Below are 14000 nucleotides of genomic sequence, written 5' to 3' on the forward strand. Positions count from 1 at the left end.
CCTCAGTAAATGTATTGTTGCTGTCCTGCTGAAGGCGCACTAGACCGCCACATTTGAGTTCTGGGTATGTGCCTGCAAGCTCCTGATAATGTTTCAGCGTCTGGGTGATGTTGTGCAGATGAGCAACCTCATTGCGTGGATCCACACCTCCATCCCCCACAGACTCTAGCCATGCATCCTTAATTAGGGTGTCGCAATCCTCCATCTTGATGCAACTCCTTTCAGTCGGCTTAACCTCTGTTGCTATAAAGCACCGTGTGTGCCGTCCAAACATCCGATCAGCAGTCAAAAGGATGGTGCTGCTGTAAAACACCTCCCCAGTAGACTCCAGTGAAACAGTGTCGATGCTGCTGCTGCTGCTGCTGTTATATGTGTCGCCTATAATATCGCCAGGCACTGTTATCTCCCAGCAGCCAAGGTTATTTAAATACCTCACTGAAGAATCATATCCGAGCTGATTGTGACATCAATTACTACTATGCCATGTGACAATCGCGATTTCTATTTTCACTGTCGATAGCTTTGAATAGATAGGCGGAACTCTTTAAGCTCCCCTATTGTGAATTTTCGAATTATGTATATTTAGTACAAACAAGTTTTATTACAGTTTTCAATGAGCAAATCTGCACAAGCAAAATATTCAGCTCTCTTCCCACATACTTTTTTCCAAATCCCTTGTATCTAGATATCTGTAGCGCTTTGAGTCTAGTACAAAGAAATGGCACTGTTTTTCCAATGATTCATATATGGAAAGTAAATATGGATTTCTGTGAGGCTGGGGCTTAAATCTGATTTTCAGTTCCATAATATTTGGTAAACAATAAAGGATTTCAGTTATCTCGCTAACATGAAGGTTTCAATTTAAATAAAGCTTGCACAAGCTCGTGCAATCAATTTTATATGGTGTTTCGGCAAACGTATTACGCATATAATGCAACAATTCTTTGTTTAAAGCCATGTTGGTTTCATATATATAATCGCTATCGCGAAAGTCATTATTAACAAATCTTTTAATTGTCCACTTGGAGCCATGCGATTTGCTAAAGTACATCCAAGTATTTTCAATATTGCTTTTATTTATCCATTTGACGTCTTGGAGAGACTGCAGATTTTTGAATTTGGCAGCATATTTAAAAGATTGCCTTCAAGGAAATTACCCAGGGTGACGACTATGTTTTTTAAAACCAGATTTTCCAGCCTTGGAAATTGTAAATAATGACTTTTGTTTTTAAAAAATGAATGGCTATCATTTGTGATACTTTCATCGCTATCGTCAATAATAAAGTGAAGCCCCAGGCTAACCAAACTGGGAGACACTGGAAGATGAGTTTTATTTTGGCTGTCGGTACGTATCCAAGTAAAATTGGAAAAAAAAATTGGACAGGCACAGTTTTGTCAGACATTCAGTGTTTATTTCTGAGTACAAATTTATATCAGAGCGATGTAGCTCGATATCCAGGACTGTCAGTCTATCTGAGAACTTGCAATTGGGAACTTTGACTACAGTGTTGCTTCTTAGTGTTAGTAGTTAATGTGCGTACTTACCAACCAAACATTTTTGAACTTTAGGTTTTCTAGAAGTTGTGTCAAGTAAATCAATATTTAAATGTGCAACATGAGGCACGTACTGCGTAATTTGATTTATAACGTGTTCAATTTTTTGGATACATCATTCAATTTATTTCTGATATACCTTTGTAATAAAAATATGTAACTTTGGACCAATCGTGCTTTTACATTTGCATTAGTTCCTGGCTATTTGCAATAAAACAGGGTATTGCTGTATTTTTGTACAAGCCAACATGTAAGCTTTTTGCGTACTTCAAATTATCAGTCGTTGACGCCAATCGAATATTTCTGAGCCAAGTCCTGGTAATGCACTGACTTTCTGACCCCCAGGAGGTGCACTGGTGGTATCCTGTATACTCAATGTACGCAGTGCGGTATGCGACTGGTTGCCCGACCTCTCATCATCTGTGGCAAACAGCAGAATTGACAGATAGTCCTTCCAGTCTAGCACGTCCGATAAGCAATCAGCAATGTAAGCTGATATTCTCTGGATTATAATATCTGTTAGACGGCTAGCGTTGGCCTTACTCATGGTTTAATAAAAGTGTTAAACTAAGTAGCTTGATGTAAATAATTTTTTAAATAATTTAAATGGACAATGGAAGAGAAGGGCACAAAAAATAATAGGAACTAGAGGAAACATGTTCACTCACATAGTGCCAAGTAAAAAATGATTTTTTTTTAAAAAAATAAACCACACGGGCTTATTGCTTCGAAGCATACAAATGTCTTTCTGTCCTTTAAAGTAGTATCAGATTACTTGTATGGGTTGGTTGGCTCATAAGCCTTTAATGTAGCTATAGCTTGCTCATCATTTTCCTTTATTCTGTATACGATATAATATTTTTAAATGGACCCCTTGGTTGATTTGTTGTTTCGGATTTTAAACTGTCAACTTGCAGGATTAATAAATGCATGGGTTTCGTTGCGCAGCCCGAGGACATGGAAGTGGATGTTAAGGTCGAGAATCGTGAAACAGCCTCCCATCTGCATGCTGATAGATCAAATATGGACTAGATCATAGGTGATCGAATTAGGTGCCAATATTGACATCTGGAAATGCACCCTGTTTTATAACGCATGCGCACGAAAGTGGATACGCGAATACTACAACATTGACATGTTAAAAAACCCAGGCTACTTGCAGAAGAATAGTTTTTTTTGCCAACGGAGTGCACAACTGCTGGAGTGTATAACAAGGGCAACGAGACATATATAAGACGAGGCCAGCGCTGGTAACACTTAGAAACATTAGTATTAAAAACCAATTATAAAATCACCCCCTACTTTTCTAAGACCATTACAGTAATGCCTCTATCCCCCCTCTCACAATATAACATATATGTTAAAGTAAATGCAATACATATTGGGTATTTTAACAAGTACATTTGCATAATAAAATCATATTATTAATTTTTGAATAGCATTTGCAGAGAATCATATGCAAAAACCCATACACCACATCAACTACATTACACCTATAAATATTCAAAATAAATCTAGCAATTTATCTATTGTTTACTTTACTTTCATTGCAATTCCTTTTTTTCTCCATTAAAAATTAAATAAATAATGGCCAAACAGTACAAGACAATAGGCGAAGAAGCGTGGAAGAGCAACGTGGAAAAGGTCAACGCCGAGCTCTTCATATTCACGTACGGATCGCTCGTTGTGCAACTAGTCAAGGACTACGAGGACTATGGAGCAGTGAACAAGCAGCTGGACAAAATGGGGTACAACATCGGAGTCCGGCTCATCGACGATATTCTTGCTCGCACCTCCATCGACCGCTGCGCCGACCTACAGACGACAGCCGAGGTGATATCCAAAGTCGGGTTCCGCGTGTTCCTCAACATCTCGCCAGTGGTTTCAGGGTGGTCCGCGGACACCAAAGAGTTTTCGCTTATCCTAGAGGATAACCCATTGAATGATTTCTGTGAGCTGCCGCCGAGGGCAATAAAGGACGGGCTGTGGTACAGCAATGTATTGTGCGGGGTTATTCGGGGCGCACTGGAGATGATGCAGATGCAGGTGGAGGTGTGGTTTGTCAGGGATGTGCTGCGTGGGGATGACGTGTCGGAGATCAGAGTCAGGCTGATTCGCGTACTGGACGAACAGGTTCCAGCTGGGGACGAGTAAGCGGCTGAGCGATGCCATCTTTAAAAACTTTTCTTGGTCTTATGCGCAAATGATAATCCCACATAGCCGGCATTCTATTTTTAATCAGCTCCTCGTGGGTCATCTTTGATCTCTCCAAACACAAGGATGTGCCGCAGGTGTTCTGGTGCTTAAGCGCGCAGGCCGGGCATTGGATGAAGAGCAAGTTGCAGGAGCGATTGGCACAGTTTGTGAATGTATCGCAGGGCGACCCACATTGGTCGCAGTGCGCGAGGACTTCCTCCGTGACTTCTTCGCCCAGGCGCTTATCGAATGTAAAGTTTTTGCCACGGAACAGCGAATGCTTTGCATTACTCTGCTCAGCGGGCTGCCTCACGTGGTGGCCGTAGGCGATGACGCCGCCACGCAGTGTCTTGACACTCTTATATCCCTCAGCCTTGAGCAGGGCGCCGGCCACAGAGCAGCGGATTCCGCCGGTGCAGTACATGTAAATGGGTTTTTCCTTGTCCGTGCATATCTCGCGCACAGCGTCCATCTCCTCCCTGAATGTGTCGACATCGGGGCAAATGGCGCCGGTAAATTTACCAATGCGAAACTCGTACGAATTGCGCATATCAATAAGCAATGGCTGCTGCTGCTGCGTGCCCTCGTTCTGTTGAAGTTCGCGGTCCCATTGCGCCGGGTCCAGATATTCCGGCTCGTGGCCTAGCTCATCCAGGGTCACTGGGCACCCGGTGGCGACCAATGGGCGCACGCGCACGTGCAAAGCACTAAACGCTCTGCGTTGCTCAATAGCCCAGTTGAATCTCGGAATGCGGCCGCACAGCAGTTGGTGGTTTTCCAGCCACTGGCGCAATGCCGCGGTATTTTCCACCGGCACGCTGATTTGCGCATTGATTCCTTGCTCGCATACGTAGATGCGGCCGAGAATGCGCAGCTTGCCGGTCCATTCTTTTTGCAGCTCGTCACGCAGCTTTGTGGTTTCGGTGGCAGGGATCGGGAAGAAGCTGTAGAAGGATAGGGTGTGGTAGTTGTCGGCCGGAGGCGGCGTCGGGTATGGATGGTCGAGCGTGAGCGGGTGTGGTGGCCGTGGGGATGGATCCGGGTGGAGGTAGGGCGAGGAGGCCTTTGGCTGTGAGGGCAAAGTGTGCAGGAGCTGTCGGCGGAGCTGCGTGTGTGGGCACGGTGGCTGGTGGACGAGGGGTGGGCTGGTCAGGAGGCCGCGGCGGAGCTGGATCTGAAGCTGGGGCTGGGGCTGGGGCTGGAGCTGAACCCGGGCCTGAACCCTGAGCCGGATCTGGATCTGAAGCAGGCGACGGGCAAACATGTAAAAGAGCTAAAAAGTATTATTATTTTTTGGATGTAGGATAAAAGGAAGAAAAAAAAGGAACAAAAATTTTTAGCGTAAAGATCTATATGCCCATTGATTCGATTGATTGAAGCCACGAGAAAAAAAGGGGAAAAACCAAGCACAAATGGTCCGATTTTTTTAATCGCTATGCCGGTTATCTTTATAAAAAAATTCAATTTTCTCTCTCATTTATACACTTATTTTAGCTCATAGACAGCTCAATCCAAACCAATTTTCCTTTTCTTCAATTTCATTAAAACTCCTCATTCTTTATTTTAAAATAAATATGTTTTCTCGGGTTTCTAGCATAGTCAGCAAGCAGGTCACACGGACAAGCAATTCTCTCGTGGTGGGACGGCGATTTGAATCGACGACGGTTAAGGTCGGCGAGGCAGCAGCATCGGCCGCAGCCTCAGCACTTGCAGCCCGCCCTCTGGCATCTGCACCCAAGAAGAAGCGCGCCATTGGAGGGTTCCGCGGAGGGTAAGCTACCAGATAAATAAAAAGAATGAGATAAAACGACAAAAAATATGGATTTAAAAAATGCCCGAATCTTTTTTATTGGTATATTGTAGTGTTGTTGGGTTTTTGCTGGGTGTAACGACAGCCGGAGCGTTCGGGTTTGTGTATCTGATTGAGGAGTACCAGAAGGCCACAGGGCTTGTTCTGAGCTCCGTGGAGGAGCTGGAGCAGTCGTCGGCGAAAGTCAAGCAGTACGTGAAGAAGATCGAAGCGGTCGAGCGTGAACTGCAGAAACTGCGCGAAACCGGAGCCACCACGCAGCAGGTTGCGCAGCTGAAGGCTGACTGGCGCAAGCAGAACGATGTTTTGGCCCGCGACCATCTCGAGCTCAAGGCCCACGTGTGGGAAATCGAGCAGGATGTGGACGCAGCGCTCGGCAAGAAAAAGTAGGGTCTGTTTTTTATTTTGGAGTTTGATGATCAATACACGCCTGTTGCTTTTAGACGAGAAACCCACCGCCAGAGTCAGGTTGGGCACTTTTGTCACCTTCATTGCCGCTGCCTCTGTCACTTGTGCCGCCTTCGCTGTCGTGGCTGTCGTGGCTGTCGTGGCTGTTTTCGCTGGCCCTGGGCGCAAACGTCAGCCCATCCGCCGGCCGCCTCGCAAAGGCCGCGTCGACGTCGGCGCGCACCCTCAGCGCGCGCACCAGGCGGGCCCAGCGCTTCACGGCGGCCGCCTCGGCCGCTTCAGCCTTGCGGATCTCCGCAGCGCGCTTGTCGTCGCGCACAGCGTCGCGCACCAGGCCGGCATCGCGCTCGACCACCACAACGCCATCGATCACCGGCGACGCCACGCGGCCGCGGCCAAAAGCAAAGCCAACCACCGCCACCACCGCGTCGACCTGCAGCACGCGGCACACGCGCAGCGCCGCCTCGCCACGCACATGCACGGCGCCTCGGGGCACCATCCCAGGGACAAACACGTCTAGGCGCCCGAACGTGTTCCGCGGCACCTGGCCATTGACCACCGGCGGCACCGGCACAGCGCTAGTCTGCCAGGCGCCGAAGAGCCAGAGCCGCCAAGGGTGCGCGCCGGGTCGCCGTGCACCTGCTGGCCGCGGCGGTGCCAGGCCATGCGCGAGCGCAGAACGCGCACGTTTTCGCGCAGAAACACCGGCGTGCCGCGGAAGTACCCAACGATGGGCAGCCGCGGCCGCAGCACTTCGGTCTGCCTTAGGTGCCGCTCAGCACAAAGTGCCTGCTGCGTGCAAAGTCCGCCAGCCGCCGGGGCATCGGCGGTGGCGGCGGCAGCGGCAATGCTGGTGCCTCAGCGGCTTCGTCGGCGTAGGGCTGCAGCGCGTGCGCCCACCAAGTGTCCGGCGGCCGCACGAGGGACTCCAGCCGCAGCGGCAGTGCCATGTGGTGGAAGTCCGCGGCATAGCGCTGCGTGACGTCGCAGACGCAGTGCGAGGAAGCGAGAGGATGTATGGGTGCTGGGCGTGGCGCGGCGGCGCGGCCAGGGCGATCCACCGCTGGCTCGCTGGATCGTGCGCCTCAGCCCAGTACGCCACGGGCGGCGATCGGCCGGGCACTGGCGCCGTACAGCTTGCTGCGCTGGAGCCTCGGAGGGCTGCGTCGATGGCTGCGCCCTCGCGCACGGTCATCTTCAGCGGCACAGGCGTGATGCCTACGCACAGGCGCGCGTCGAACCCCAGGGCGCCCAGAGCAGCCACCAGGGCGCCCGCTGTGTCCGCTGTGCTCGCTGCACCATCCCTACAATGCCGCCCACGCAGTAGCCGCATGGCCGCGGCCAGATCACGCTCGACCCACTCGCGGCGCACTCGGCCGTCGATGGCAAGATGCGCCCAGACGCGGTCCACTAGCGACATCGGCAGCAGCGAGAGCTGTAGCGCCCGCCATTCGTCAGAGGCACTGCGGTAGCTGTGCCAGCGTGCCGCTGCCAGGTGGCAGAGCAGCTCGGCTTTGTGGTGGCATCGCCGATGCATGCGCGCCTGTTTGCTGAGCGTCGCTCGCTTGTGCGCAGCCAAGGGCTCATCTGTTGCCGTGTTGCTGAATGTGAGCTCAATGGTGCCGAGCTCTGGCATGCTGTCGGAGGATGGGTCGTCGATTGGAATGCTCACGTCCTCAAACTGGTCGTCATCGTCGTCGTCGGTATCGGCTGAGGATGTGTGTGTGTTTTGCCGTTTGCAGAGTTACTGCTGTTGTTGTTTTCTGCATCGCTGGCATATCGCTTGTGCATCGAGGTGTCCATCGAACCGTCTATCCGCTAACTCAGCTTATGTTATCAAGAAAAATATAATAAATCAACTAACCCAAGATAAGATCAATAACAAGAAGAGATATTTTTAAAAGGTGCGGCGGGTCTCGATTCTCATCTCTATCTCGCTTCTGTGAACAGTACGACTGCGGATGCGGATGTGGATGTGGGTTGTTTTCTATTTTTTTGTATTATGTGTTGGCAAATTATAATTTAATCTTGGCTGATTATCATTATTCCCACCAAAAAAAACCCCTCCTCCAACTAACACTCGATCACTTGTTGCGTGAGAACAGCAAAAATTATATTTTGTGACTGTCAAACTCAACAAAATCTACAATAAAAGTAATCAATTAAAAGCTACAAAACCTCTCGCCACGATTTATTCTTTTAAATAGCAAATTAAAAAGAACTAAGAAAAGGCGTTTACAATTTGTTATCTCTTTGCAATCAATCTTTTTTGTTTTACTTTTTTACGAGACAACAAAAATGGAAGGGCGAGGGAGAAGGCTGAGAAACAACAATGTAAAATTTTTTTGTAACACTTTAAATAAACCATATACATGGAAAAAAACATTGTATAATAAAGCCTTGCATTGGATTTAATTTTTTATTTTGCTCCCTTTAAAACGCCTCTCCCTTTTTACTTTAATTTCTAGCTGCTGAAAAAATGAAAATGAAAATGATCCCTGAAACAAAAAATAGTGAACAAAACCGAAAAACATCAAAAAATTTTATTAGAGTCACCTGCTTACTCCTTAAATGCAACCACACAATTTATATATATAAATTAATTTTGCTTCCGATAAATATTCACTCTTTAAAAAAATAGTAAGAAATCAATGGCATTCTGATAGGGTCAAAAAATGTTATAATATTTTTTTTGCAATTGTCCCACGCTTTTAAAAACGCACTGGTCACTCGATATGACCTCCTACCCACACACCCATCCATTCCCCCCTCCCCTGACTTTCAAGTATAATACTTGTATTCGTTGATGTTTTTTTGTTTTCTATTGCCTTTTAGAAAGCCGCTGAAATCCGAAGAAATTTTTTATTGACTTTGTAACAATATCGGATCTGACAAACAAAAATTGTTATCGAGATTTTCAAAACCAAAACCAAAACCAAAAAAAAGAATATGTATATGCAAATCTGAATACAAGCGACACATGTGTGAATATGAATTTAAGTATAATGGTCGCCTATCCGTTTTTCTAATTTTTTTGCTTTCCTTGGATTTTCCTGTTGAATCGGGAATCCAGAAAATAAAACCAAATAATGATAATATATATATACATATATATTGCAACCTTTTTCTTAAGAAAAAGAACAAGGGAAGGGGGTGAGGTGGGGAGTGGTATTTGTGGAGAGGGAGAGGGACAAAAAAAAGAGGGGAGGGGGGAGGTTGTTAGATGAGAAAGATTTTTTCTTCCCGAATGTCCAATCACACACCTTTGTAAAGCCCAGCACAGGGCAGAGCAGAGCAGACCAGAGCAGAGCGGAGCAGAGCAGCGCAACCAATCACCCATCCAACCATCCACCCAGCCAGAGCCCTTTATTGTATTTCCTAATAAGAAGCTCAACTCTTCTTTCTTTCCAACTTTGGGTTTTTTTTAAATAGCAGCTTTTTCCCCTGTACTTTACATATTTATATTCATATTTTGCCTTTAGTGAAATCATTGTGTACTTCTTGTCTGCGTGTTATTCATCATTATTGCATTGTTCCAACCTTTTTATTATTCTTTTTCCCACTATTCTGTTCATTCCACCTGTGCATAATCGTCACACATCAACTGCAAAGATTACAATCCCCAACTTGATCGCTTTTTTCTTGTCTCTTGTCTCTTTAATACATATTTTTCTTCACTTTTTTGTTAATATTTTGTCAGTGTGATTGTTTTTGTTCTCCGGCAGGTGTTGTTGCGTCTGCGTGTTGCTATTTGGGTGTGCTTTTTTATTGCCCCCTCCTCTCTCCTTCTCATCCTTTTTGTCTTTTTGGTCCGTGGGAGTTTTGTCAATTCTGTATAAATAGTCACTTTTTATAGCCACAAACACAATTTTCTTTTCCTATTTTTCATTGTTTCCTTATTATTATTTTTTATTGCTGCACCAAAACCCATTCCCCCCTGAGCTGAGCTGAGCTTAGCTGAACTGAACCGAACTGAACTGAACTGAACTTAACGCAGCACCAGCACCAACACAACACACAAAATATAAACAACACCAACAAGCAAAAGCGTTGTCTCTATAGGGGAAAAAGGGCACCATGGCCACCACATTACAGGGTAAAATGGACCACCATCACATCAGACGGCATTCCAGCCACAGCAGCAGCTTCGAAAGCAGCACCAGCACACACAGCCACAATACCGATCCACAGCCGGATCCGCTGTCGATGGCGCACCAGCTTGTCCAGCGCAAGGCCGGGCCCGAGCCCGAGGCCGAGGCCGACCACGACCCCAGCTCCTGTCTATCCTGTACGCGCCGCAACGTCATCTCCGTATTCCCTCGCTTCCGCAAGGTATCCACACGCCTTCTGTCCTCTCTGTACCGCGGCAGCAGCAGCTCAGCTCAGCAGCAACCGCAGCAGCAAACGTCAGTTTGTCCCTTGGATCCGCGCCCAACCAGCGCAGGCATTGATGCGGATTCGGTGCCGGCCTCCAGGGCCTATCCGTCGTGTGGGCGCAGGGCGGCGCTGTGCCTTGGCGCGGTGGGCGAGGCGGGTTTGGGCTGCCGGTGGTTCCCGAGCATATGGCGAAGGGGTGCTCGCTGCTGAAGACGACGTCGAGGAGCGCGCATGTGCGCAACTTTCGCTTGGATGTTGCTCAGCAACGCGTCACGTGGGACTCGCGTAAAAAGAAGAAGCTCGCACACAGTAAGTTCAGCTCTGTTTTTTCTTTATTTTTGGCTTGTGCGTGTGTGGCTCTGCTGTTGCATTGTTGCTTTTGGGAGGCGGCTTTGCCACCCGTGGTGCCCTAGCCTGCCCTGGCTGGTTGTTTGTTGTGCAGGTGCGGTTGCCGTCTGTGCTGTCCGAAATCCTCTCTTTTTAATAACACTCTGCACGATGCGATGCATCTCGCCTTGGCGCATGCAGCATACATCCTTGCTATTTTTCTTTTATTTGCCTGCCGCCGCATACCCGTTTTCTGGATTGTTCTCTTTTCCGTGTCATTCTCGCACTCGCACTCGCACTCCTCTGCGCCATGCCTGTGTTGTCCTATCGTGTCCCCTCCGCCCCCACCTCATTGTGGGTGCGCTACTATCTTTTCTTATCATTCCTCATCGATTACTGTGTCTTTTTTGTTGTTTTGTTTTGTTTTGTTTTGTTTTGTTTGCACATGCCGCTATAGCTGCTGGGCTATTTTTACACATGATACCAAATGCCATTAACTTCATGCCATTAACTTCCTCCCCCACCACCACTCACGTGCCTTTTGTGCTTTCCCAGCATTTTTAATCCAATTTTTCAACAAAAATGCGCAGTCAAAATAAATACATAAATATAAAGTCTCGTGCTCAAACCTACACTTGTATTTTGCTTTTGGGCGCCGAATAGACGATGCAGCATGATTATTAAACTGCACGTTTATTTACCTTTATTGAAGAGAGAGATTGCTTGCATTTTGTGGATGCGTTTTTGCATTGGCTGTCCCACGATTCAACCAATGCCGCGTTCACTTTCTGTCTTGTCTTTTTGCTTCACGTCTGTTTTGATTGTATTGCTGTACCCCATGCATACGCAGGCATAAGTGAAGACACAAGAGTAGTGTCCAAAAATATAAAATCTCGGTTTTTTTCGCTACTTTTTTATTATTTGTTCCCACACATTTCCGTTATTATATAAAATAATGTCTCTCGCAATTTGGTGTTTGTGCACACATGTATCATGCTGCTGATACATCATCATAATTATTTGTTGCATTTTGGAGCCAATGCAACTGGTACATTTTCCACCGCGCTGCTTTTTTTCTGTTGAGTTGCTCATGGCACCGAGCTATATTTTCTTTTTTGGTCATCTTGAAACAAAGGGGTGGGGGTGTTTGTCTTTTATAATTCCCTTTTTCGTATCCCGCAAATTTCCCAATTTGTAACATTTTATTTCCCTTATTTGTGCGCTATCGTGTTCATATCGCAAATACAATTTCATCATCGATGGATGGATAATAAAAATTAGTTTATTTCTCCGGTTCATTGCGCATTTCCATTCCAAGACACAGCCAAACTAAAAAATTAAAATTATGTTCCATTTGTAGTTGACCTCGAGCGCATCGTTGAAATCCGGGTTGGCGACGAAGCACTGTGGGCGGTTGGCGACGAGAGTTGCCTGCCACACGGCTCCCAGCGCCTGTTCGCCATCGTCTACCACCAAAAGACAGTCATCAAGACCATCTGCCTGGTCGCCCTGACCGACGACTCCTTCCGTGACTGGCTCGACACCCTAACCCACCTCGTATCCAACCGCCAGCCCATCACCAGCCTAGCGCATTCACAGCGATGGCGCCTAATTACGATCAACCGACGATGGTGGGAGTCCGATACCTCGGGTGAATCAGCAACTGAAGCGCTGCAGTTCATCGAATCACGCATGTCGGATAATCTGAGATCACAGTCAGCATTGGACCTGGCTAACGAGTTAGCTGTCTCGGCCTTGTCCTCGTCTCCGCAGGCCAAGGGCGCCGCACGCAAGTGGTTCCCTGGCGCCACGTCTCGCAGCCCCTCGTCGACCTCGCTGATCCAGCCTACGGCTCTGGGACGCGCTGACGGCAATTTGCAACAAGGGCAGCAGCAGCAGCAACAACAGCAACAGCAGCAGCAGCGGATATGCAGCGATGGCATTATGCTCGATGTTGCAGACACGCTGCGCATGGAGCACGCGCACCCCAGCATTGACACTGTGTACCACGACATCTCGCTGTCATATGTCAACATGCTACCAGCGATTCTGTCTTCAGCAACCAAAGCAGATTGCGAGCGGAAGCCCTTGTTTATCCACTCGGGCGGCGATGAAAGCGGCAGCAGCAGCAGCAGCAGCAGTGCTGCTGATGGAGAGTATGATGAGCTGAAGATGAGTCCGGGCAAACCCCGCGTGCGTCAGTCGAATTCTTTGCCCATGCGTTTGAACTTGGACCTGGGAATGGGGGTGGGTTTGGATGATAGCGAGCCCTTTGGTATCACGCAGGCTGTATTCGGCCGCTTTTTGCGCGACGTGCAGAAGGAACTGGTCTCCGATGCCGGGGTCCACAAGAGGTTTCGCGAGTTTACGCAGGGCTCCGATCAGGAGGTCATGACGGCATACGAGTTTGAGGCCTATCTGCTATCCGCCTACAACTCGGTTGACGGCAATTTGATGACCGAGGACAGTGAGTGCATGGACAAGGAGTGCATGGACATGGATCTGCCGCTGAACCAGTACTACATCTCGACCTCCCACAACACCTACCTGGCCAGCGACCAGCTTGTGGGCGAGTCGACCGTCGAGGGATACGTGCACGCGTTACTGCGCGGGTGCAGATGCATCGAGCTGGACTCCTGGGATGGCCGCGGCGGAGAACCCGTCGTGTGCCACGGACACACCCTGACGACACGCATATTGTTCGAGGACGTGGTCATTGCGATCTCACATTACGCCTTTGCTGTGTCGCCATATCCAGTCATCCTGTCCCTCGAGACCCACTGCTCGCTGCCGCAGCAGGCCCGTATGGCGACGATACTCAAAAAACATCTCGGCGAGATGCTCGTGCAAGCGCCGATTAACGGCGAAAACGAGTGCGTTTTGCCGTCGCCTAACCAGCTCAAGTACCGGATCATTATCAAGAACAAGGTGCTTGAGTCGCCCAATAGCCGGTCGCCATCTCTGGCCAGCTCCCAACCCATTGCCGCAGTGATGGCGGCTGCTACGACGGCTGCTCCTGCCTCAGCCACCATTGCTGCCGCGCAGAGCAGCACCAAGACAGTGTCGCCGCGCTCATCGGTCGCGCAGCTGAAGCGCAAGGTGGCCCCGGAGCTGTCGCAGCTCATAGTGTACTGCAAGGCTGTCCATTTCGAGGGCTTCGAGGAGGGCAGCCCGGAGCCTGTGTTCGACCAAGTGACCTCTGTATCCGAGTCCGCGGCCATCCAGCTCATGCGGCAGTATCCCCGGCAATACACACACTACAATGCTATGCAGATGACCCGCGTGTACCCGTCTTTCTCGCGCTTTACGTCGACCAACTATAATCCCA

The 14000-nt window shown here is 48.5% G+C and overlaps 6 protein-coding genes across 6 annotated transcripts; 3 read left to right on the forward strand and 3 right to left on the reverse strand.

The window, feature by feature from the left end:
- Nucleotides 1-1830: 1830 nt before the first annotated feature.
- BX661DRAFT_197062 (uncharacterized protein) lies at nt 1831-2101 on the reverse strand (the record flags this gene model as incomplete). Its single annotated transcript, XM_051538099.1, has 2 exons — nt 1831-1888; nt 1953-2101. The coding sequence occupies 2 exons, from the start codon at nt 2099-2101 to the stop codon at nt 1831-1833; spliced, it is 207 nt and encodes a 68-aa protein (XP_051392919.1).
- A 1040-nt stretch (nt 2102-3141) lies between these two features.
- Nucleotides 3142-3708, forward strand: BX661DRAFT_197063 (uncharacterized protein; the record flags this gene model as incomplete). The annotated part of the gene is made up of 1 exon (XM_051538100.1): nt 3142-3708. The coding sequence occupies one exon, from the start codon at nt 3142-3144 to the stop codon at nt 3706-3708; it is 567 nt and encodes a 188-aa protein (XP_051392920.1).
- Nucleotides 3709-3952: 244 nt separating this feature from the next.
- On the reverse strand, nt 3953-4717 carry BX661DRAFT_128475 (Rhodanese-like domain-containing protein; the record flags this gene model as incomplete). Its single annotated transcript, XM_051532507.1, has 1 exon — nt 3953-4717. A coding segment is annotated over one exon (765 nt), but the record flags the coding sequence as incomplete, so codon positions are not given.
- Nucleotides 4718-5489: 772 nt separating this feature from the next.
- On the forward strand, nt 5490-5923 carry BX661DRAFT_137661 (uncharacterized protein; the record flags this gene model as incomplete). The annotated part of the gene is made up of 2 exons (XM_051532701.1): nt 5490-5521; nt 5614-5923. Coding segments are annotated over 2 exons (342 nt in total), but the record flags the coding sequence as incomplete, so codon positions are not given.
- Nucleotides 5924-5999: 76 nt separating this feature from the next.
- BX661DRAFT_197066 (Rad4 beta-hairpin domain 3-domain-containing protein) lies at nt 6000-7771 on the reverse strand (the record flags this gene model as incomplete). The annotated part of the gene is made up of 5 exons (XM_051538101.1): nt 6000-6551; nt 6608-6727; nt 6751-7039; nt 7066-7678; nt 7717-7771. The coding sequence occupies 5 exons, from the start codon at nt 7769-7771 to the stop codon at nt 6000-6002; spliced, it is 1629 nt and encodes a 542-aa protein (XP_051392923.1).
- Nucleotides 7772-10644: 2873 nt separating this feature from the next.
- BX661DRAFT_179349 (uncharacterized protein) lies at nt 10645-11179 on the forward strand. Its single transcript, XM_051535169.1, is given in 2 exon segments — nt 10645-11086; nt 11102-11179. The coding sequence occupies 2 exon segments, from the start codon at nt 10849-10851 to the stop codon at nt 11167-11169; spliced, it is 306 nt and encodes a 101-aa protein (XP_051392924.1). The 5' UTR covers nt 10645-10848; the 3' UTR covers nt 11170-11179.
- The last annotated feature ends 2821 nt before the right edge of the window (nt 11180-14000 follow it).

This window comes from Kickxella alabastrina (assembly GCF_025024165.1).
Source record: "Kickxella alabastrina strain RSA 675 chromosome Unknown BX661scaffold_6, whole genome shotgun sequence".
In the NCBI taxonomy this organism is placed as follows: Eukaryota; Fungi; Kickxellomycota; class Kickxellomycetes; order Kickxellales; family Kickxellaceae; genus Kickxella; species Kickxella alabastrina.

Coding starts and splice junctions, on each gene's coding strand:
- BX661DRAFT_179349 (XM_051535169.1), top strand. CDS start 10,849: ATGCATCTCGCCTTGGCGCATGCAGCATACATCCTTGCTATTTTTCTT.